This window comes from Magallana gigas, chromosome 3, assembly GCF_963853765.1.
Source record: "Magallana gigas chromosome 3, xbMagGiga1.1, whole genome shotgun sequence".
Classification (NCBI taxonomy): Eukaryota; Metazoa; Mollusca; class Bivalvia; order Ostreida; family Ostreidae; genus Magallana; species Magallana gigas.
In genome coordinates this window covers 48,309,612-48,336,048 of record NC_088855.1, presented here as the reverse complement: position 1 = coordinate 48,336,048, position 26,437 = coordinate 48,309,612, and the positions used below count along the sequence as shown (strand labels likewise).

At 33.2% G+C, this 26,437-nt stretch overlaps 1 protein-coding gene across 2 annotated transcripts; it reads left to right on the top strand.

The window, feature by feature from the left end:
• The first annotated feature begins 8,898 nt into the window (after positions 1 to 8,898).
• On the top strand, positions 8,899 to 25,796 carry LOC105329404 (lysosomal phospholipase A and acyltransferase). 2 transcript variants are annotated; one of them, XM_011430645.4, is made up of 9 exons: positions 8,899 to 9,057; positions 11,812 to 11,968; positions 12,118 to 12,236; positions 19,208 to 19,306; positions 19,515 to 19,742; positions 20,165 to 20,455; positions 20,952 to 23,494; positions 24,023 to 24,888; positions 25,384 to 25,796. In XM_011430645.4, exons 1-7 carry the CDS (start codon positions 8,961 to 8,963, stop codon positions 21,176 to 21,178), a joined length of 1,218 nt encoding a protein of 405 aa, XP_011428947.3. In that variant the 5' UTR covers positions 8,899 to 8,960; the 3' UTR covers positions 21,179 to 23,494; positions 24,023 to 24,888; positions 25,384 to 25,796. The 2 variants fall into 2 exon arrangements, with proteins under 2 accessions (XP_011428947.3, XP_065936173.1); XM_066080101.1 differs by having other exon boundaries at positions 24,008 to 24,888.
• The last annotated feature ends 641 nt before the right edge of the window (positions 25,797 to 26,437 follow it).

Below are 26,437 nucleotides of genomic sequence, written 5' to 3'. Positions count from 1 at the left end.
ACCGAGTCAAACTTTTTCCGGGTACTGTTATTCACAGGTAACTTGGAGCAAAATGACCCCTGTACGTTTGTCAGCAACAACTTATTAACAAAGAATTCTAAGAAAATGTTTTTAGAAAGGATGCATAAATCAATAAATATTAGTTCACCATTCCCTTATCCGGAGAGATTTCGGTAGTCCACGGCTTTATCTTGCTATCAGGTGAGGTTGTGCTTGCTTCTAGGTATGTTCACAACATGCCCACCACAAGTTGACAAGAATGTCTACAAACAATTCGCTTCCAGGAACACGTCGACTAACTTTTGCTCGCTTTAATGTGCATCACCAAACTTATGCTAACTGCTGAGCCTGTATTCAATCTTCTTCATCCTTGTTGACATACTTTACATCTTGTAGACATTCTCATTTCTGCAGACAGTCCTGCTATGTAAGTTTGTCTATAAATCGTAAATTACACCTAAATTTCTTCAAGCTTTCGCCAGTTGCCACATATTTTTAAAAGTCGCTGCAAGCCGTTCGCTTCAACGGATGTAAAAGAAGCTTTAGGTAACTACTAGATATTGTCTTCAAGCCTCAACTTTAGCTGCCAACTATATGGACTAAAACGCGTGTTTCTGAATACGTCAATGAATTGCCGTTACATACCAGTATATTGGCAGACACTATGCTTGCTCTCGGGCACGTCTGCTTGTTCACCTTGCTTCTAGGCTTTCTGCAAAGCTTCAATTGCTAGCTGAAAGGAAAGCCTTTGCTTGCTAAAAAGTAAATTTACAAGCTTCCGAAATATACAGGTATACAAGTACTAGTATATGCTTGCAGCCATGTTTTAGTTTGCCTTCTACCTTTCGTTTGCTACCAAACTTTCGCTTGCTACACCATTTGTCTATAGCTAAAAGGTCTTATTCATTGTCAGTTTATGTTAACAACTTCCACAAATAAGTTTCTGCTGCATGCATTGTATATATACCAACAACAGGTACCTGCCACATGTACGACTGAGGCTTACCGCTAGATATAGATGCTACCCGTATTTACGCACCGCCACAAGCTGTCGGTAAAGTATCCCAAATGCAACTAGCTTCAAGTATAATGTATATCATAATATACTGAAGAGTTATAGATTATCATAGAATGCAATTTATTGCATATTCTGTCATGACAATGCCAATTGTCTGTACATTTTGTAATATACACTATAATTTCAATTTACTTTACATCCTGTCTTGACAATGTTCATTTACTGATCATTTTGTCAATTCACTAAACATTGTGTCATATACAATGTCAATTCACTGTACATTTTGTCATATACAATGTCAATTCACTGTACATTGTGTCATATACAATGCCAATTCACTATACATTCTGTCATATACAATTCCAATTCACTGTACATTTTGTTTTATACAATGCCAATTCACTATACATTCTGTCATATACAATGCCAATTCACTGTACATTTTGTCATACACAATGCAAATTCACTATACATTGATTCTGTCATATACAATTCCAATTCACTGTACATTTTGTCTTATACATTGCCAATTCACTATACATTCTGTCATATACAATGCCAATTCACTGTACATTCTGTCATATACAATGCCAATTCACTGTGCATTTTGTCATATACAATGTCACTTCACTATACATTATGTCATATACTAGTACAATGTCAATTCACTATACATTCTGTCATATACAATATCATTCCACTGTACAAATTATGACACATACAATGTCACGTCACTATACATTATGTCATGTACAATGTCATTTCACTATATCTTATGTCATGTACAATTTCAATTCAAAGAATCTTAATGCCATATACAATGCTCATTTTTGTACTGTGTGTCATTTACAGTGTCTTTTTGCTATACATTTTGTCTTATACAGCGTTAATTCACTGTACATTCTGTCATATACAATTCCAATTCAATGTAAATTATAATTCAGTGTAAATAATGTTATATACATTGACAATGCAATGTACATTCTGTCATATACACTGCCAATTCAATATGCATTATGTCATTTACAATGTCAATTCATTGTAATTCTGTCGTATACACTGCCAATTCACTATGCATTATGTCATTTACAGTGTCAACTCATTTTAATTCTGTCATATACATGACATTATGCAATAAATTGGAATCAAATGAACATCTTGCAGTGTATGGGTATTGTAGTTGACGTCGTAACGTGAATGGAAATGGTATTTAGAATAAATTTAACAGAATGTACAGTAAACGGACAGTTTATATGACATTGTACAGCAACTGGACGTTGTATTTGACATCGTACCATGAAATTGAGTTGTATATGACATTGCACAGTGAATGGACGTTGTACATGACATCATATAGTGTATAGGCGTTGTATATGACATTCATTGTATAAGACTTTGTACAGTGAATGGTAGTAGTGGGTGACATTGTACAGCGAATTGGCGTGTATATGACATCGTCCAGTAAATGTGTGTAGTATATGACATTGTACAGCAAATTGGCGTGTATATGACATCGTCCAGTGAATGTGCGTAGTACATGACATGGTACAGCGAATTGGCGTGTATATGACATCGTCCAGCTTAAATTTGCGTTCAATGTATATGACTTTGTACAGTGAATGGGAGATGTATATGACATCGTACAGAAAATGGGCGAACCCGATTTGTCTAAAATTTAAGCCCGAAGCATTGCCCGCCTTTGAATCCTTCCATCAATTTGTGGCCAAAGAAAAAGAGAGAAATACATGTAAGTTTTTTGATTAACGATTTGATTAAGAATAAGGTATAGTATGCCACATTGATGTTTGCACCTTACAAATAAACCTTTTTGAACTTTCTCTGTTTAACGTTCAATTAATGGTTCTCTTTTGTTTTACTTCATTTCAAACTCACAATGAAAGAATGGAACTGAAGGTGCTAATTTATTTAAGTTTCGATTTAATACAAGAATTGACTTCATACAATAGCGCTCCATCATTTATTTACATAATTAGAAGAAAAGTGAGAGCCAATAATATATTTAAACAGTTCAACAACAGTTTCCGTTCCTTTGAAGAATCGTGTCGATATTTCCCAGCATCCCGCCATCTTCCAATGCCTCCACACTCACAGTGGTTGTACGGACATCAATTATTTTGTATTTGCTGATCAATTCTAATTTAGCTCTGTATTGGAATTTCGTGACACGTGCGCCCTTGTAAAGACACAGTGGTCATCTCGCGTCAATCAATTCGATCGAAGCTGCATGAATAAATTTTAAATTAATTTTTAAAAAAAGCCCGATCGCGACTTACTCTTCCATTGCGTATCAATATATACATTTTTTAGTATGAATTGTTAGTAATTCATCCCCCCCCCCCCCCCCCCCGCAAAAAAAAAATCAGCAGCAACAAAAATAAAATGCAAATGAGCTACATCGTAGAATAGCGATTTGTGATATTCTAGTATTGTGGATAAAAGATGTATGAAACACTCATTCCATTTTCCTATGTTTCTAGCTGTATCTATAGCGATGATTAAGACAGACATCTATAGATCTACCAGATTCAACAAGCACCTCCCATGTTCGGCGGGTAGCCTCCTAAAATAAAAAAGTGCCTCTTTGATACGGAATTCAAATTTACTTGGAATACTGTAATATTATACAAACACGCTTAAAGACACACAGAAATTCAATGATTAAAAGATGGAGTTTAGTGAATACTTTTACATCGCATCCTTTTTGTATATGCCCTAAATCATGACAAGTTTTCGCGTAGTTTGTATGATTCTGAAGTGCAAAGCAGCTAGGGTAAAAAGCTTTAAAATATTCATGCTGGTTCGAACTTTCCTAATTCCAATGAATCAATGACCGCCTGTAACCCCCCCCTAATTTATCGGATGCTGAAACTGGTAATGAAATGTATACAATTCAACCCGTTTCTAAAGGAAAGAAGAAAGGTTCAAAAAGGGGACTTGTAATCTACTTGTATCTCTGCATGCGTCGAAATGTCAAATTAAAAAAAAAATGTACAAAGTGCATCTTGTGCACATATGTCATTGGGTGTGAAATAAAATGACCAAGAAGCAGTCCTTGTTGGGTGCTTTCTACAATTATGAGATTTTTTAATAACCTGTACTTATGATGTTAAATAGGATCAAAGGTAGGCAACTCTTATCCGAGCCGTTTGTAAATCTTACAAAACTGCAAACACAAGGCCTAGTTAGATGTGAGCTGCAAAATGTAAAAAGTTTAGTTAATAGTAACTATTAATTAAAACTGCAAACGTGAGAAAAGTAAGTCAGTAGTAACTTGCTATTTCGACTACAAGATGTAAGAAAAGTAGGTTACTATAGTAACAACTATTACAATTACAGTTAGGAAGTGAGAAAAGTAAGTTACTGGTAAATACATGTAGTTATTACAACTACAATATGTGATAAACTATTGTGACTATAGTTACTAGCTAAGGAATGTTAGTTACTAGAAGCTAAGCTATTACAACTACAGTATGTGAGAAAAAGTTAATAACTAGTATACATGTATAGCTATTCGACTACAATATAATCAAGAAGCGAGAAACGTAAGTTTCTAGTAACTACATGTAGTTATTACAGCTACTTTAGCTACGCATGTCAATAGCTATTGTTATACTTTCATGTTAAATACTGAAATCTGATTGGTTAAGACGCAGTTAATATTATTTTCTATTACCCTCAGCGTTAGTAACGCACTTAGAAACGGGTAACATTAAAAAATGTTACATGCGCGAAAATTATGCGCGTACGGTTCGCTGTAGAATTCACGTTATTCCCATATAAAAGCAGTAAAATTTTCTTAAAAATTAAGACATTCAGTATAACAAAATAAATAGTGCCTGTTTGGGAGGATAACAGTTGAAATTGACACCCCTCGAAAACCATTGTCAACCTCCGCTTCGCGTCGGTTGACAATGGTTTTCTCGGGGTGTCAATTTCAACTGTTACCCTCCCAAACAGGCACTATTTATATATGAGTAGCTGACAACAAGAAGCGAAAAGATATCAAATCTAGCTGTTCACGCACAGAATAATCATCAAATATTGTACTGGTATACAGTGTTATTTTCGACCCACGTTTTAATAGCTCTTCTTTACTTGCAAACGGTTTTACCCCGTCTTGAATTCGCCCAGACATAGTTGTGTTTAAAGAGATATAATTTAAGACATTGAAATTTGCCGAGTCTAAATTTTCCCGCTGACAGCGAAGGGGAAGGGGCGAAAATAAAACGGGGGCAAATATTTCCTATACAGTAAGTTTAGTGATAAATGCATTATTTTCTAATAGAGTTCCTCAAACATTTCAAGTATCAGAGTATTTAGACAGTAGATATTTACCACCTTTCTGGTAGGTCCTCTACGTGATATCACAATATAACCACTCAGATATTCCTTGATTCTTGAGATCTCGACAGCTACCCGTAGCTTTAGTGATTAATGCCTCATTTTTGAAATATTTGTTCAAACATTTAAAATTGCTTGGTATTCAGACAGCATATACCTATATATTTATAATGCTAATATACATTACCATTTTAGTACGTCCTCAACAATATTCCTGGTGATTTATTTTGCTACTTTATCATTTTTTACATACCGGGTATAATTCGTTTAATCAATAGAAGTCACTTGAACTTGAGACAGTATAATGTAGATTTCTTGCTCTATTATTGCTGATATAAACACTACAGTATGTCATACACGTAACTCACTATTATAGTTATTCAGACAACTCTGGTCTTGTCAGCTACTAGCAGCTTAATTTTTATTTTCATTTTTTTTTTAATTTAGACAAATTTGTTTAATCAATTCAAATTGCTGGGTATTGAAATATATATATATATATATATATATATATATATATATATATATATATATATATATATATATATATAGACTCTTATGTATATTGGTAGTACAGGTATATATAAACATTGCAGGAGGCCCGTCCTATGAATAAAGAGTATTATATTAACTCAAATCTTATCACGCCATGATCAGCTACTACTAGTATTATCTTTTTGAGAAATATACCATTTTTTAGATATTTATTCAAACACTCCAAGAAACTGTGTTTTAAGACAGCAGATATCTACATATCATGCTGATATAAATGGTTTGTTATACTTTCATTTTAAATACTGAAATCTGATTGGTTTAGACGCAGTTCATAATCCGTTCTATTACCCTCAGCGTTAGCAACGCACTTAGCAACGGGTAACATTAAAAATTGTTACATGCGCGAAAATTATGCGCGTACGGTTCGCCGTAGAATTCACGTTATTCCTATGTAAAAGCAGTTTTAAAAGTTTTCTTTAAAATTAAGACATTCAGTATAACAAAATAAATAGTGCCTGTTTGGGAGGATAACAGTTAAAATTGACACCTCTCGAAAACCATTGTCAACCTCCGCTTCGCGTCGGTTGACAATGGTTTTCTCGGGGTGTCAATTTCAACTGTTACCCTCCCAAACAGGCACTATTTATATAATAGTATCCTGTTAGTCCTATTTATAAATAATACTAAAGTTGCACAGATATCTCTTGTAATCTCGTTAAATACTAAACCTTTTTTTATTTTCAAAGAAATGCTCCATTTTTTAAATACTTGTGTCTTTTACTAATTAACAATTTTATCATTGACAATTAAAAATTGTTAATTAGTAAAAGACACTTGTTCACATATTTCGAGCGGCTGGGTATATATTTATTCAGCAGATATCAACATACAAGTACATGTACATTACTATATTTAGTATTAACATTCAAAACGGTCATAGAAGATATATCCTGTGATCTCCTCATAAGCTTCTAACACCTCCTGTGAAAAATGCCTGTCATAATATCCAGCCATTTTAATCGCTTGAATAACTATAGAGTGAAAAATAAGGCAAAGAGTTTACTAATAGTTCATATCAGCATTGAAAGTAATGAAAATACATACCTGCTTATTAAAGAAAAATCAACCAAAATGTGTAAAATGAGGGAGTTCTAAAAGAAAGTAATCAAGAATTTACACGAGATATCTGAGTAACTATAAAGATGTACTAAAAGCTGTCAAGACCACATAGATTTCTGAGATGTCATAACTTAACTCTGTAATTTTAAATGTTAAAAATATATTAGTGAGTTGATTTTTGCTGTCAAGCTACCTAAGTATAAAAGTGTGTCAAAAGCGAGGGAACTCTCACGTATTTATGTACGAGTAGCTGATGTGATCACACTATAAAATTCAGTGCGTAATTGTTAGAATACACATCAGTGTGCTTCAGTCAGAGAGAGAGAGAGAGAGAGAGAGAGAGAGAGAGAGAGAGAGAGAGAGAGAGAGAGAGAGAGAGACCAATAATTGGGTTCTCGTGGATGAAATCAGTCGTTAATCATTAAAATGTTTATACAGATCCCATGCGCGTAACATTAAAAGTATATGATTATTCTCAAAGAATTGAATTATAGAATATGCAAGGATCAGTTAAAACTTGAACAATTTCATATGTTACTCTATAAAATTGAAGATAGTTATCACTCTTTGACCACGGTAAAATTCGAACTCGCAATCACAATTAACCAGCACTACACCGGCATGTACATGTAAGTGGACTTTGTAATGATACATGCACATAATTGTGTCTACCGTAAGCTGTAAGAAAATGAGGATGGATTCCATTGCAACAAGAAAAAAAGGCATTTTTTGTTTTTTATTTTACAATTTTGAACAATTACAATATCATAATAGCTTAATAATCCCGAAGACTCGCCTTCCTTAGAATTATAATATTGAGTTGATCTACTGAAAGAAATTTCGATTAAAAATTGGAAAACGACATTACGACATTTATAAAGTTACCAATAATTCACACTAGCAAACAATAAAATATGTTCAAATGTATACACAACATGCACGGATCTGGAGGGTTTGGACCCCCTCTCCTCGAATTCGCAAAATTGTTAAGCTAATTTAACTTATGATAAATCAAAGTACTGAAGTACTGACGGGAGTTGATTTTATCGATTATCATTTCAAAGATATGTGATTTTGCATGGCAAATAGTATCAGTAATCGAAATATTTCTGAGAAATTGTATGGATCCAGGCAAGATTTAACTCATATCTTGTTCAACCAAACGCTCGGCTGTCTCCGTTTATCTCCGACAAGCAAGAGAGACTCTGTTTTGTCGGATATTAAAGGAGACAGCCAAGCGTCTGGTTGAACGAGACTACACTGAACTCTAGCGTAGGAATACATACGACTTTAAAAAATATCTAAACTGTTTGTACAATTTAAAATCTTACTATTTTCATGGTATTATTAAATAAGTTTTCTTGAAAAACAATGCTTCAGAATACATAGCATCGAATTTATCGATTATTTTCAAGAACTAAGTGTTGTCAGCGGTACTGATTTGTGCTTCGGTCCAAACACTGTTTCACTTTCGCTTTGCCCGAGTAGGTGCATAGGAGAGTTGATTAAAATCAACTCCCCAAAAATGACATTAAACCTCCCCTCTTCCATGAAAAAAACCCGGTATTAATGAAGTGGAAGATATATGCATGCAAAAGAAAAAACCAACAAAAAAGAAAAGTTTGAAGTCGTAAGCTGTAAAAGATATAAAGGGAGAGGAGGTGGTTAGGATAAATGGCGAGGTTTGACCCCCCCCCCCCCCCCCCCCCGTCGTGGGCCGCCTAAACCGCAGGCACCAAGCTCAGTTGATGATATTTGACACTATGATATAGTATAATTTTAATTTATCCTATATCTACTGAATATTATAATAGTGTCAACCTTTGTCAAGCGAGCTTTGGGCCTGGAACATTTCACTGCCTTTGATTACTATTTCGGGAAAATTCTTCTCCGTCAGATCCGGCTTACTGTTATAGTATTTCGTATCCCGTCGTCACATGATCGAACGAGTTGGGTAGTGAAAAAAATGTCAACAAAAACGTGTGGTGTTTTGATCAAAATTATATTTACGTTGTTTATTTTTTCTGATGTCCACTGTAGAATTTTAAATCCAGTTATTTTAGGTAAGTCATCGTATCGTAAAATAATGTATATTTATTTGTACTTATCACAAATTTATAAATAATGTTTGGTAATTTCGATTTCATTTTTAATATTGCATCTACAGTTTGCATCGTGTGTTTGTGATTGTATAAGGGGTAATATCAGTGTAATGTGAAGTTATAATGTGCCAAAATTTATGTTTGAAACCTTCTTTAATGTATATAGTCTTTAACAGTTAAAACGTCTTTTTCCATTATCAAACATGAAAAATCTCGAATTATCTCTGTCATGGTGATAATTTCTATCCCCATTTCTATCATCAAAATGACGGGAGACGATTGTATTTAGTTGGTTAATATGTCCTGATAAAACATGATTAACTTGTTTATAGGAATGCCTTTCCAGAGTGTCTCATGATTATTTGTTAATTTACTAGTATTACATGTAGTTGTGTAACTTCATTTATTTATTGGGTTTTCTTCCTGGGTTTGTTTTTATAGGACCATTGAGGCTGAAATTTTTAAATTAAGTTTAGAATTAGGAAACAGGAATTGCAAAATACCATTTTCCGTAACATAAAAGAGATAATTCGAAGTCAAACAAGAGGAAATTAATATAGAGAATACTAGTCAAAAGAATTTTTAAAACCTGGTAAAACGAGCTTATTCATATGTTGATACAATTAGATTATTAAATGTAACTAATTGTGGCATTTCTTTAGGCATTTAAGGGGCATGGTCAGAATTTTGTTCAAAATTTATTCTCCATTCAGTGTTTAATCATTACAATGCCTCAGTAAGGCATTTCCAATCGGCACGTCTTTTTACCCCAAGGATACCCCAATGATAGAAATGAATAACTATTGATACCCAAGGGGTCTCATTAGGGTGCAAGGGTCACCCTTTGGTACCCGAAGGATACCGCATGGATACTCGAAGGAACCCCAAAGATACCTTAATAATACAGATTTATAACTCCTGATACACCATAGAACCCCAAGGATACCCTAATTAAATAATACAAAATTAAAACTCTTGATACCCCTGGGGGTATCAGGAGAAAACGTACCCAGGAGAAAACGTACCTAGGAGAAAACGTACCCAATCTCTAGGGTACGTTTTCTCCAGGAGAATTAATTAATTATACTAATTAATAGTACTTAATGATAAATATACAGAAATGAATGATTTTTATAAGTATATGAATTTATTACTAAATTTACTTTATAATTTTAAAGGGGTTGGACATATTAAATAATTTTCAAATGCTACTTTAACGCATATTTCAATGCATAGATGTATAGAAATATATTCGTTTTATGAATAATATCTTTATACATATAATTGTAAATGATAGAAGTACCCGGGTACGTTTTCTCCAGGAGAAAACATACCCTATAAATTGGGTACGTTTTCTCCTGGGTATGTTTCTCCTGGGTACGTTTTCTCCAGCATTCCCCCTGGGGACTCATTGGTATCCCAGACACACCTCTAAGAACCCCAGGGATATCCCAAGGAACTCCAAGAATACCCTAATAATACAGATTCATATTTTTAATGAGACCGGCCTCGGTTATCACATTTACTTTCCATGATTGAGGTATCTATGGGGTTCTCAGGGGTATCCTTGGGGTTCTCATGGGTATCCTTGGGATTCATTTGGGTTCTTTGGGGTACCAAAGGGTGATCCTTGGATTCCAATGAGACCCCTCAGGGGCTGGGGTATCAATGGTTATTAATTTTTATCATTTGGGTATCTGTGTGTTTCCTTGGGGTATCCTTTGGGTTCCTACAGTATCCTTGGGGTACCAGTTGGCAACCCTTTGATTCCAATGAAACCCCTTGGGAATCAATAGTTATTAATTTCTATCATTGGGGTACCTTGTGGTGACCATTGATTTCAACGATACTCCTGGGGTATCACTGTTTATTAATTTCTATCATTGGGGTTCCTTGGGATTTTGAGTATCCTTGGATTTCCTAAGGGTAGCCTTGGGGTACTAAGAGCTGACCCTTGGATTCCAATGAGACCCTTTGGGGATTATATCAAGTGTAAGTCTTGGAGTTTTAAGCAAGACACAGAGATCCCAATTCTTTGTTATGCAAGCAAAGCAAAGCTCAGGTCATGTTTTTGTTTACTCTTTAGTGTTAAAAAGAAAATTCTAGGTTCAGACCTAAAATGAATTTGGCAAATACTAAGAATTGTTTAATTACAGTTTATCTATGTTCAGTACAGACTACTGTAGCGGGTAGAAAAATCAGCTTAAAAAAGAACATTAACAGGTATACAGCAATGAACCAAAGTACCCCAAAACATGGCACATAGCAACTCTGTATCTTGCTTAAAGTTGCTTTTAACTCTACAACTGACACTCAAATTTTGGTTGATCATTAGAAATGTATTAGTAAAGCATTATAAACAATGAAAATAGAAAAAAATAAAATTTGACCCAAATAGTGACCATGACCCTTTAATTTGTGCTGTTTACAAAAATTGAACTGCCTATGACATCATTGTTGTAAATATTAATCAGTTAGCATGTAATTTATTATTTCTAACAAAGCAAATAAAAATTGTGAGTAAAATATAACAGAGATATAATTTTTGTAAAATGAGGATATCTAAAAACCAACAGTTTTAACAAATTGTGGTAGGAACTAATTAAGCTGTTTGAGCTTGCATTTGAAGCGTTTTTATGTTTGCTCTTTAAAATGTGATCAAATTAAATAAGGATCAATGGAGAACATTATTAGCATTCAGTTGTCTTATTTCAGTTCCTGGTGATGGAGGAACCCAATTTGAAGCCAAGCTTAATAAGACGGTTACTCCCCATTCCCTGTGTGTCAAGAAGACCGCTGACTACTTCAGCCTGTGGTTAAACTTGGAGGAGTTGGCCCCTGTTGTCATTGACTGCTTCACAGACAACATGAAGTATGCTTTTGGAATAAATTTTAGCAAAAGAAATTTATTACTTTAGCGATTGAGATGCATATGAAGTCTATGGTACATGTTATTTAATTTATTACTTTCATGACTGTGTGAGAAATCTTGTAGTGATGACATGTTGTTTTGTATTCCAGGTTAGTGTACAACAGGACTACCCACACGACCAGTAACACCCCGGGGGTAGACATCAGAATCAGCAACTTCGGGGGAACATCCACTGTAGAGTGGCTGGACCCGTCCCAGCTGTCTGTTAGTAAGTAATGGTCAACGAATGTAACAAGGCTATTAAAGTCTGCAGATACAGTAGAGTATACATGCATATCAGAAGGTACCTCAGAGTGGTCTTTTGGTTCTGAGGTACCTCAGAGTAAATGGATCTTCAAGTCGGAGACTCAGAGGGTACCTAAAAATAAATTGACCTTTATGTCAGAGGGCACTTCAGATGACATGTTCATGCTTACCGTGATTCATGGTACCTTCGGATTGCACTTACCTGCATGTCATAGTGTACCTCATATAATTTGTACCTGTATGGCAGGATACCTGATTTTACATTGAACTCACCCCAGAAAGTACCATAGATTGTGTGAACCTGCATGTCAGAGGGAAGCTCAGATTACACCCATGTTGACTTAGATATAAAATATTGAATACAATTAATGTCAAAGGGTACCTCAGATTATATGTACTACATGTATATGTATGATGATTCATGTATCTCAGAAAACAAGGAAATACAGCAAATGTCTCAGAGAGTATCCCAGTTTACATGGACATGCATGTCAGTGGGGTCCTCAGATTAGAAAAAAAAACTACTCAATGTAGCCACTGACAGAGATATAGCAGAATAGAGATAAAAATTAGTAACACATTTAGATGTTGAAATTCCTTTCTTGGTTAAGTGTGGTTCAGATATAGATGTATAAAACCGTATGAGATAGCCCCTCCTTGTAACAAACAACACTGGGGAACCATTGAGTTTATAGCCCCTGTAAATCATGCATTGTAAACATGGATATTTCTGCATGTTGTTAATTATGTAATTCCAAGCTGAAAATCTTTAACCTAATTGTTTGCTGAGTGGTTATGGTATCAGACAAGTATTTATAGACCATGATGCAATTGGACCATTTTCCATTAAAATGTAATGATTAAAAATAGGTTGTATGTACATCGTTTCTCTTATTCTGATACCTATGCTTAGCAAATGTTCAATTGTATAAAGTATGACTTCAAACACTGGCCTGGGTTTCCTGATTTTTATATAAGATAAAATCCAAACATCCTAATGTGTTTAGCCACACACACACCACAAAAACTTGACAAATATTAAGTTAGAGTGGATAGTCATATGAACATTTGTCTCACTATCAGTGGATACTTCTGGTCGTGTCCCTTACTCATTAAGTCAATGGGCATGTACTATCATACACAAGTGGCTTCAATGATATCCTTGTTATGACATGTCAATGAAGTGTTTGTTATTTCATTTGGACACGATCAGGTCACAATGTCATGACATGGATTAAGGTCCTCCAATCCTCAGCTTCAAAGTATTTTTTCATCAATAAAATGTTATTTATCCTTCAAACTTAATAAATGAAATAAAATAAAAAGAATTTTTTTAATGGCTTCCATGCATTTTACAAAGTTATTGCAATTTTAGCCACAATGGATAAAATGGAAAAAATATGGTATACAAGTTGAGATAAAATTTAAAAAAACAGTTGTACCGGTCCATCGGTGGCTCTATCTTCTTAATCTTTAGGTACTAGGTCTCCATGGAGCCACTTAGCCAAGCAGGATGATGAGTAGCTTTGTGTAATATTAACGCTACAAGACTAATTAAATTTGTCCATATAAAAGGCATATTTATAGTACGAATAAAAAAATTCAGGATAATTTAGAATTATTGAACATTGCTCAGGATCAGAAATTGTTAAGATGGATTAATTTTTAAGGTGCCTCAACACACCAGTGCATTATTTGATGGATCGATAAAAAGCATTTTTGAAATGTAATTATACAAAAATGACACCAATATCGGCTTTCAATCATTTTTATGAATTTTTTGTATCGTTAATAGAAACTGGGTACAGAATATTTAGAGCCAAATACATGTTAAGGATGACCAAATAAAATGTAAAATACTTTTGATAAAAATTATTTATGAAAATAAAAATTAAGAGTTGTAGATAATATTTAAACCTACATATAAAATTTACAAGTGAACTGTAATTCGCATTTAATATTTGCTATACCGGTACTTTCATCTTTTAACAAGAAATTGAACTGAAATTTAAGAAAAATTGGAAAATCTTAAATTTGAACGGATCCCAATTGTAACTAAACTGTTCCTGTACAAAAAGAGGGTCTCACTCTGGTCAAGTTTATAAATTTTTTATTAAACAATTTTAATTTAAAAATCATAAACTTGACCATACCCTCTTTGGCAAAAAAAATTGAAAGCCGATATAGGTCTCTGTTTTCTGAAATTGTTTAAAAAAAAAAAAAAGATTCTTTATTAATCCATCAAATGATGTTTTATTATTACAGGAAACACATTTTATAGAAAAATTTAAAGAAAAATATGATACTAACTGGAATGGTAAATCGATACACGCTTTTTCAGACTCAGCTTACAGTAGAGGTGTCTCTATACTTTTTAGAAAAGAACTAGATGTTCAAATACTTAATACACATAAATCAGAAGACGCACGAAAAGTTTTAGTAAATGTAACATTAAATGACGAGATATTAAGTTTTGTAAGCATTTATGCACCAAATAGTGATAATGCCAGAATACCCTTTTTTAATAGACTCAAAACCTTCATCACATGCAATATACCACAAGAAAGTAAAGTTTTTTTATGTGGAGATTTTAACTGTTGCATGGAAAAGAAAAATGATAAATCTTCGAAACGTTTGTTAGAAATTTTAAATCAGCTTGATTTTAAAGATCTTTGGCATTTTAAAAATCCGCATAAAGATGGACGCACGTGGTGTGATTCCGAGAATAACCCCAAAAGCAGAATTGATTATATCTTTGCTAAAAATATTAATCTAACCCAGATAAAAACTTTTGTTGTGAGGCACGTACCGGGAACGCATAATAATAACACAAGAATGAGTGACCATAGATATTTAAAAATATGTGCCAATTTCAATACATTAGAACGAGGCTCAGGCTACTGGAAATTAAATATTTCTCACTTAGAAAAAGAAGATTATAAAGAAGGTATTAATTCTATCTTTAATCAGTTAGATGATTCTCTAGACGCTACTTCTAAATGGGAATTATTTAAAGTAAAAGTTCGAGATTTCTCTATAATATATTCCAAACAGTCTAAAAACAACTTAAGATATAAGATTAAATCAATAGAAAAAGAAATAGATTATATTGAAAACTTACCTAGTTCAGCAATAGACATGAATTTAAAAAGGAGATTAGAATCAGATTTAGATGCATTATATAATGAAATAGCTAAAGGAGCACAAGTTAGATCTAGAACAAAATGGATAAGTGAAGGTGAAAAAAATACAAATTTCTTTTTAGGACTAGAAAAGAAACATCAAACAAATAATACCATATACGAGTTAAATAGAGGAAATGAAACCGTTACATCTAATTCTGATATTTTAGAGGAAATGTCACAATTTTATGAAAATCTGTATCAAACTAAAAAAATTGAAGACGAAAAAATATGTGATTACTTAGAAGATTTTAACTGTCCAAAATTAAAGAAGAATGAAAAAGATATACTAGATTCTAGACCTACACTCGCAGAATGCAAAGAAGCTATAGATAATATGAAAAATAACAAATCTCCTGGGTTAGATGGATTACCAAGTGAATTTTACAAATCTTTTTGGAAACTTATTAGTCCTTTATTTTATGATGTGCTCATGCAAATATTTGAAAGACGAGAATTGTCATTCTCACAACGTTTAGCATTAATTACTGTTCTTTTCAAAAAAGGAGATAATAAAAATCTAAAAAATTACAGACCTCTTAGTTTGACAAACACTGACTACAAAATTATTGCGTTTATATTAGCAAGAAGGCTACAAAAAGTTATTAATAATTTAATCGGTAACGAACAGACTGCATACATTAAAGGTCGTTTTATTGGCGCCAATGCCAGAACTATTTTAGATATTTACGAGTATTGCATGGAGAATGATAAAGACGGATTATTATTGTTGTTAGATTTCGAAAAAGCATTTGATTCGGTAGAATGGAACTTTTTATTTAAAGTGCTTAAAAAATTTGATTTTGGAGATAATTTTATTTCATGGGTAAAAATACTGTATACTAATCCAATTTTTAGAATAAAAAACAATGGCTGGATTTCAAAAACATGTGAAATGTCGCGTGGTATAAGACAGGGATGTCCTATTTCAGCTTTATTGTATTTATTTATTGCAGAAATTTTAGCTATAAAACTTAAAACTAATAATGATATAAAGGGTATAAAAATTGCTAATATGAGTACAGAAATTAAAAATCTACAACATGCTGATGATGTTACTTTAGCACTTAGAGACATGCTTTCCTTAGACAAAGCCATTGAAACTGTAAAGTCTTTTTGTGATCATGCTGGATCTAAAGTTAACTTAAACAAAACACAATGTATACTTCTTGGAAAACTTAAAGATAAACATTCTAATATTGGCGAAATTAATGTCACAAACGATGCTGTAAGATGTTTAGGAATTTTTATTGGACATAATAAAGAACAATGTTTTGATTTAAACTGGAAAAAAAATTACGATGATATGGAAAAACTTTTTGAATCATGGAAAAAAAGAAAACTTACTATTTTTGGAAAAACTTGTATAGTAAATTCTCTAGCTATTTCAAAACTGATTTACGTAGGGTCGATTTTACCCCTCTCAAATCAAGATTTCTTGAAAAAGATCAAATGTAGCATTTTTAATTTTATTTGGAATAAAAGAGATAGAATAAAACGAGATACAATAATTGGTAAAATTGAGGACGGAGGCGTTGGTCTAGTAGACATAGAACTGAAACTTAAGGCTATAAAAGCATCGTGGGTAAAACGACTTGTAGATGAATCTTGCATTCTTAATAACATATTTCAAGGATATATAAAAAACACGGGGTTAGATACAGATTATATACTATCAATGTCTGAAAGAAAAGTTGAAAATATTGTATGTTTGTTACATCTACCTACTGTGTATAAAGAAATGCTGTGTTGTTTTAATGAATGTAAAAGGTTAATTAATATATCTGAACTTTCAAATGTAACATTTGCACAACAACCACTGTGGAATAATACTCTGTTTGAACATAAGGGAAAATCATTATTTTTCAAAAACTGGGTAATGAGTAAAATTTTGTTTGTTAAAGATTTATTCAACAAAAATGGTGAATTCAAAACACTACAAGAACTTTCAAATGATCTAAAGAAGAAAAATAATTGGTTGTGTGAATACAATATTTTAAAGAATGTAATTAAGAAAAAAAGTGAGTGTTTTGATATGAAGTGTTGTTTTTATACAAAAATACTGAAAAGAAATGTTTATAATTTTCATAAGGGAACATTTGATATATTCGATAAGAAATGTAAATTCTACTATGTAAACTTGCTTCATAAAAAATTCAAACCACCTTGTTACCAATCTGCATTTAACAATTTATTTAATATTGGTAGAGATAATTGGAAAGATATTTATGAAAAAAAGGTTAAGAACATGTATGACAAAAGACTTAGTGAATTTAATTATAAGTTGTTAAATAATATTTTGAATTGTAATTCCTTTCAATACAAATGTAAATCAAGGTCTAATGCAAATTGTGAATTCTGTCCGTGTGAAAAGGAGGACATTAAGCACCTTTTATTTGATTGTATATCTGTACAAAGATTGTGGCAAAAATTGAATAGTATTTTGAATTTCGATGTATGCTGGAAACACATCATTATAGGATTCTATTTAGAAAAAAATTCAAAAACAGTATTTTTGAATACAATTATATCATATGTATCATATGTAATTTATAAATATAAAATGACATGTAGAATGAATGAAAATTTTCAATCATGTAACACGCTTTTGAATTTTTTCAAAAGATCTCTCTCTAAGGAAATGGATTTGATGTTGAATTTTTCAAAAACAAAAATATATAGAGGTAAAATATTAGAACTTATTCGATTGTTATAATCTGTTTATTAGTTAAGATTTTTTAACTGCTTGTCCTGGCCCGGGGCAATCAGATATTGTAAAGGGTTGCGTATTTCTGAATAAAATATATTATCAAAAAAAAAAAAAAAAAAAAAAAAAACAATAAATACCTTTGTGCTCAAAAAAAAAAAAAAAAAAAAAAAAAAAAATGAAATTTTGGTTTGTTGAGGAATCTTAATCTTGATTTTTACATTTTGTCTATATACTAGTTTACTAGTATATTATAATGTTTTCTGTATCAGGTTTTTTTTGTATGCGGTGATTGTGTTCTGAAGTGCTGGTAATATTCTTTTGTAAAGGACTATGTGCGGTTTTATGCATTTTTTGCCCCCAAAATCAAAGTTTTAGAAAGAGCTTTAAAAATAAAGTGAAAGATAGTTAAAATCATATTGGAAGTGAAGGTGTAAAAGGTTATCACCACAGTGACGTCATAATGTAGGAATGACGTCATGAAGATTGCATTATTTTGATAAATTGGTGTTTTGTAGCAAAATATGGGTGTTTTCCGATGGTTTTTCGACTGGGAAACATCGAGGCTTGCTCAAGTACCATTTTTTAATATAACGTGTATAACTATCTGAAGAAAAACATATGTTAAAATCGCACTTGAGCAGACCTGCGCTCTATACCTCCAAATGCAAAATATAGTGCAAAAATGAGAATATTTTCATTTGTTTGCAAATTTCCGAGAATTAGGTCATTTAGGTGACGTCATAGATAAACAGCGAATGAGCAATGATGACTCAAATCAACATTAAAGTTATAGGAATCCTTTATACAATGATTTGTGAAGATTTTATTTTTATACGATACTATTTAAAAATTGGTTGAAATCGGGGGCAGATATTTGACCATACCACACATAGTCCTTTAAATGGAGCTTTAGTTATACAATCGACATGTACATTTAGAAACTTGCACATTTGATGTAGTCTCTGTTCATCAGAGTAAATTGTAGCCATTGCTTTGTCATCTTTTGAGTTGCTAACACGATTTTTTTTTTCTCTTCTTCAGCCTCATACTTTGCCCCCATTGTGAATGCCATGGTATCCTGGGGGTACAAGAGGGGTGTATCCGTCCGAGGGGTCCCCTTCGACTTCAGGAAAGCACCAAGTGAGATTTGTCTTCACAGTGACTTTAGGGTTTTCCCTGGCAATGAAGAAACTTCAGATCTGTCAAAATTTAATGTCTTATATTTAGGAAAATTTCAAACTATTAAATTGATAAACAAACCATACTATTAGGTTTTGTGTTTATGCTGATACTGTTGTCAGAAAGACAATTGTTAAATGAAATGATATATATACCTGTATTTTTAAAGATGAGTTTAAAGAGCTGTACCAGAAAATGAAGGCATTGATTGAGGATACATATCGCATTAACAACAGCACGCGGGTAATCTTGCTGGCCCACAGTATGGGGAACCCGACCTCTCTCTACTTCTACAACCAGATGTCCCAGGCCTGGAAGGACAAGTACCTGGAGGCCCACATCAGTCTGGCCGGGGTCTGGGTTGGGGCCATCAAACCACTCCGCCTCTTTGCTTCGGGTATGCACACTGATTTTAACATTAAAAAAAAAGCTTAAACTAAAACAAAATAATTTTCAACTTTAAAAATTGATTCATATTATGTTATTTGATGTATTGAATTCTTTGGAAAATCCAATCAGTATAATTTTTATGAATACCAATAATTCAACTACATGTATATAAATATTGGTTATAAGTAGAATGTTTCAACATGAGTGATTTATCTCTGAAGCCTTCTTTATCTATTCAGTGTATTCTTTTGAGAGTTATTTCTCTTTGAATGTAAATAGTCCTGCCATTTAACAATCCATAACAAGGGAAATGAATACTTGGTGATAGATCACATTAATTGAAACTTGCTTTCAGAGCTACATCACTACCTTGAGGGGTCATAATGACTTACAGTAAGATTTAGAGAGCCTTTTCCTGTGTATTTACAGGTGATAGTCTTGGTGTTGTATTTGTAAAACCAATCAAGGTTCGGGAGGAGCAGCGGAGCATGCCCAGTTCCGCCTGGTTGATGCCGTCTGACAAGGCGTGGGGTCCGGACGAGATTCTGGTCATGCAGCCAGAGAGGAACTACACGGTCAACGACTACAAGCAGTTCTTCCAGGATATTAACTACATGGATGGCTGGTACATGAGGCAAGACACAGTCAATCTAATCCGTGACCTCACGCCCCCAGGGATCAAAGTTCACTGCCTCCATGGCATCAACGTCAAGACTCCAGGTTTGTCCAGAATTTGGAATGTCACAATACTCAAGTGTTAATCTAAGTGCATCCCACATATTTTTCAATGATGACATTACCACATATACCATTTATATGGTAAAGGTGTAATTCACAATCCCATACAAATGCATTTAAGGGATAAAGTATCTTAAAAGACTTTTGTAGATACTGTAAATTCTTTATTTTACTTGAGTACTTAATTCTGATTCAATTGTTTTGTATTAAATCGCTAGAATGTAAAATGCGGAATTTTTTTTATCATAGTTTCATTTATTTTACATCTGTTTGAAAATAAAAGGGAGATCATAATATCCGCAATATGTGCTCTTTGCGATTTTACGTGAATATTAATTCCACGCATTTAATTAGGAGTCTACAGTAGTCTTATTTTACTAAAGCACTGCATATAAAAATGTATTCAGGGTTGTTCAAAATAATGAGAATGGTTTTATTAAAGTGATTGTAACTCAGTGGCTTATGACAATAATTTCAGGTGTCTTAATGTATGATAAATCAAGTTGGTTCGACTCTCAGCCAAAAATCATCCCAGACAATGGAGACGGTACGGTGAATGTTCGTAGTCTACGGGCCTGTCTCAACTGGCAGAAGCAGCAGAAACAACCCATCTACCACAAGGAATTCCCCGGGGTGGATCACATGACCTTGCTGAAAGATGCAGGGGTTTTACAATACCTAAAACAAGTATTAGTGGGCAGTTGATGATTGTTAACAAGAGTTATTTTTTGCATCTACAAATCTGCCCTTGTTCTTAAAATTGTTCGAAAAAAATTCATTAATCTTTTATTAGATATATCTGAAACTTATACAATAGGTTAATTAAACCTTATAATTTTTTTCTGAAGGATGGGGGAGGGGGAGTGAATTTGAATATATTATAGGCAATTTTAAAGCAGAATTTTAAATGAGACTACTGTCTAAAGCATGCACTTGTGCCAAAATGTTTTAATTGGATATATGTATGTTATGTATAAACAGGTACATGTGTATTTGAAGTACTTGTAGTCTAAATATATACCTCAGTAAAATGTCATGCCTCACCTTTAGAGAGATGATGAAATATGGTACATGTATTAGAAAATTTCCTTATTGTTCTGGTCATAATAAAATCCATAATCAAACTTACAAAACTAAAAGTTAACCTATTGTTGTCACTGAAAAGGTCATACATTTCTTAGATTAGAGATCTGTTATAATGTTTACTATGTTTGTGTATACCATTAAACACTAACTGGTATTGAAGGAGAGATTTCTTTACATGAAGAATACCGTTTTTTTTGAATGTATATATTTTCTCTTCTTTACCTATTCATCAATTCTGATAAATGAAGACAAGTTGTACATGTAGAGGTGTTATGATTAGATTTATTGATGTCAATATGAATAGTATTAAGTGTGATTGAAGGTCTGATTAGTCCTCTACTGGTGCAGGTACAATTATTTTTACCTTAGCATTACATCTTTCTGTGAATGGTTGTAGATATATAGGAAATAAAAAGTATTCCTAGGGATATTAATAATACTCTCCACGATTACTCCAAATTGCAATTTATATGTACAAATATCAGTGAAAACCGGTTTTTATTGAGAGGTAGCATTGTGCTTTATTCTTAGACATGATGCAATTCTTAAAATATTTACAGACTAAAGGCTCTTCAAGCCCCAGAATCAGCAAGCGATATGAGACTTGTCAGAATTTGTACACTTTTGTAAAGATAGCAAACTAACAACTTTCTCATTTATGTTACCAGTAATTACAAAGTGTCATGTGTCATTTATAGTAAATAAGATATTTATAAATGTGTTGAAATCCTGACCCAAGTCTATGCTCTTGATTCTGGGACTCGTTATGTTGTGATAGTAGAGAGTAACATTCCAGTCACAGATTGGCGTCACACAGGGATGGGTTTTTTCACCCTACAATTTTTATTCTAACTCACTTTTTGATTGTTTATGTCACAATTGATTCCTGTATACTTGTGTTTGAGCTTTCAAATGTATTTAATATTGTATTAACCCAAGATTATACTTGTTCTGTACATGAAATGTTTGCTTGCTCAATTTTTCTTTGAGCGTTATTTTCTCTTGGTGCATATTGTCTACATACTGTACATGTCTAAATGCTGGTGCATATCTCTACTCTCTCAATAGATAGATATGGGACATATCCATTTATATCACTATCTTCATAAAAACTTTGGTACAAACCCCAAAAATAGTAATAGATTTGTTTTGGTATATTTTAAAGAATCAATGTGCCTTTCTGTATCAGAAGTGTTGCTCTTGGTTGTCACTGAAATATTTCCCCTAAAAAATTGTGTCATACAACTGTGTCATGTGACAATGCTTACAAAAAGTGACATACTGTAGAGTGTTGCTGGTTTCAGAGCATTCTCTATTTCTCATTTTGAACTCTGAAATCCATGTCTTGTGCATTTTATGTTCATTAAACAACATGATATTAAAACGCATCGTTAGATTTTTTTTCATTGTCAGATCACGTTTGGGAGTTTATTGACATCCTATCATCACAATCATTGTCTGTTACGAGTAGTATATCAATGTAAAAAAAAAATAAAAACTTCCTTATGTTGGGAAAAGTCATGAAAGTTGCTTCCAACCTCCATTAAACTCTATGTGAGGTTCTGTGTATCACTGAGTAATCTTCGTCTTTAAATTCATAGTTCTACAGCACAACAATTTATCTTATTGTCATCAATCAAACTTTTGTTTGTGGGAAACAGATGGAATCGGTCGTGGACCTTTATGTGCGAGGGAAAAGCTCGAGGAGCCTCGACCGTTCATCGTTAAATACTTGCTCTGACAATTATTTGTTTGAAATTAGCCTTGGCCGATACTTTTAGCACAACAAAATTTACAGTTCGTTAAGTTTAGGAGCCATAAATGATTGCGTTTGCGCAACTTTTTTTTTCTCCCGCCAATTAGCCCCTAGACATAAAAAAGCCGCAACCCACCGGCTTCGATAGTTTAAGCAAGGGATATAGAACTTGTAAACATGTAAGTATTTTATGGTTATTGTAGAGAAGAAAATGTTTTTCTTTGAAATAAGGAATCTTTGAGTATTAAAAGGTTATCAAATACAGTCGGGATGATCGAATACTTTATTTTGCTTTATGATATATTTGATCACGCCCGATTGTATTTGATCACCTCATAATATTTAAGAATGGTTTCTTATTACTTATATTTATACAATTTGCAGCAATTGTACGATTAAATATCAAAATATTCATCGATGAAAGGTATTAGCTATACATAAAAATATTGATTTGTAGTGCTATCACAGAAAAAACCCCACCGGAAAATGGAAATATTATGGAGAAAAAATGAAATGTAGAATCTGTTCACAAATTAGATATTACAAAATCAAACAATATTGTTAAATATTCCTCATACATGTATTTTTAAAATAAGAATCCGGTAGTAAATAGATGCATTTTGCATTTTAAATAATTATAAGATCATCTTCTATCCATGGTTTCACCTATTGCAATTAATTTATATATGCAGTGTCGGCATATTTAGATAATCATGGACAGACGAGAGCTGAGGAATTACGTGGACATGCCACATTTCCACCCCGAGAAAAACGTCGTCAACGGCATCGACTTGTACAAGAATGGACGTCACATCCAGGAGATCAGGCACGAACTTGACCAACAGCTACACGGGATACCTAGCGCCAAACCTCGCACCCTCAGCGCCGGATCGGAGGGAGAACCCACCTCTCCTACCATTGGATCCCCCTCCCCAGTTACAGGATCCGTAAAAGGATTTTCTTTCCCGAAAAAAAATCAGAGCTGACGATGCTAGTGATTTGTGATGTAAACTTTGTCAGGGGTGTTGGATATTTTGACTCTCAAATATTTCAAGCATCAGGAAAGTGCATTTATTGTGAATGGTTTGCATGCCAATGTGACTTTGTCAACTGTTTCACAGTACACTTCTCTTTTACAGCATTTCATATGTTGCACAATTCATTTTATTATATATATATATATATATTAGACATTCAAGTGATATTAAAAAAATAATTGAAATACCTAACGTTAGCATTTTGAATTTTTAATTGGTTACATGAGTTGTCCAGCGACTTCAAGCCCTCCTGTGACAGAAGTGCTTGAATCGATGAAGTGTATTGAAGTCTTTGAATAGGATCAAAACAGTTTTTTTTTTACATGTAAATGCAAAAAACAAATGAAAATATGCATGACAACGGATTTGTTCAGATTTCTAAACGTTTAAAAATCGTTCGTCACAACTAAAAAGTATGATTATCTCCCCTGCAAACTTCCCGCCGTTTTGATCCCGTGATGCAATTTACGTAAACATTCGCGTCAAAACACTATAGCCTAAAGTATTTTCTCCATTGGTACTAACTAGTTGATATAGTAAGTACTTTTATACGATATTTGTGCCTATGGTGGCATAATGTTAACATTGATATGGAGTTTATTTTTGGTAGAAATGTAAAATGATTCATTATTAGGCCACTATCATTATTTAGGCTTTTCGACCGAAAATCGAAGTGATTTCTGAAAGTCGCAAGTTGCACATTTTCATTGTATAATTCAATTGCATTCGGTGTCTGCATACATGTAAGATAACTTAGATGTACAGGGGACAGAAGTCGATAACATCAATTACATGTCGACTTGATTATGTTGCACGTTTACATAGTTATTGGCATATGTACATAAGTATTTTGGTTTTTGGTGTGTCGACAAAGTACCTTGTACATGGACATAATAAGAAAAAGAAAAATTTGCATATTGATCGCAGAGACAGTCATATGCTACCATAGCAATCTTGTTATTCTAACAAAACTGTTGAAAATATGAATAATCCATTTATAAATGAATTTTTTAAATTATCTTTATATAAAGAAACTTGATCATGGACCAGAGAGAATTTAGAAGCTACATTGGAATGACACATTTCCATCCCGAAAGAAACGTCGTGAATGGAATAGATGTCTGCAAAAATGGTCGATTTGTAAATCAAATCAAGAATAAAATGGGTCAAGAAAATGTGTCCCGCACCTGGACGAACAGTTCCAGCCCCGTCGACCCCGCCCATCTGGTGGCTGGCTCCGCCTCCTTCGCTTCCCAGTCCTCCTCTGCTACCAGTGTTCCCAGTTTTCACCACTGAGCAACCAGTGCTCAGCGCTTCGTAATGAAGTAGTTGACAGACAGAAAAGTTAATCTGTACGACTCTTTTTCTTGCATGTTTATTACAATGTTCTGTTTGGTGTTCACGAAGTGTATGGTTTCTGAAATAAATTTAACTTTTCATCTTTCATGATGTTGCTTGCCTATTAATTTAACGCCATCTCGAGAATATTTCATGAATATATAAATAACAATTTTTTGTATCAATGTTAAAAAAAACCATATATGTAAAGATATAGTTCAACCGCAAGTATTTCATCCACAATTTATTACATAAATTACAATGGCAGTGAAAAACTTATATCGAAGAATCTTTAAATAGAACCATTTTAACAAGAGCTTGGACTTTGTGTTGCTGTGTCAATTGGCAATGTGACGTAGGCCTGTCTATTTCATTGTAGGCCACTCAGCCATGGCTCAGTGTATATTTCGCTTGAAACCAGCGTCATTTTAACTTGTTTTGACACAAGAAATAGATAGTTACATCCTACTGAAAGTCCAAGGCCTCGTTAAAATAGTTCTACTACTACAGTTTTGTGGCATACTTGCGCTTCTATTAGATAATCTCTCATATCTGCGGTCCAATGTCTTTTAAATTGGTGAAGTACCTTCAAATTATCTGCTAGTACAGAGGTGGATATCTTTCAATGCTTATTGTAAGGCATATTTTAAAAGTATGTGATGTTTTATTATGTAGTCCGATCGTCGTACGAATTTAAAACTCCATCTATACTGCGCCATCTGAAAAAAGTCTTTGTAGTATGTTTAT

Bases quoted from the DNA above. Each gene is read 5' to 3' on its own strand.
- LOC105329404 (XM_011430645.4), top strand. From the start codon at position 8,961: ATGTCAACAAAAACGTGTGGTGTTTTGATCAAAATTATATTTACGTTG. The intron at 12,237-19,207 runs GTAAGTAATGGT...TCTCTTCTTCAG, and splicing joins CCCGTCCCAGCTGTCTGTTA to CCTCATACTTTGCCCCCATT. The intron at 19,307-19,514 runs GTGAGATTTGTC...GTATTTTTAAAG, and splicing joins CGACTTCAGGAAAGCACCAA to ATGAGTTTAAAGAGCTGTAC.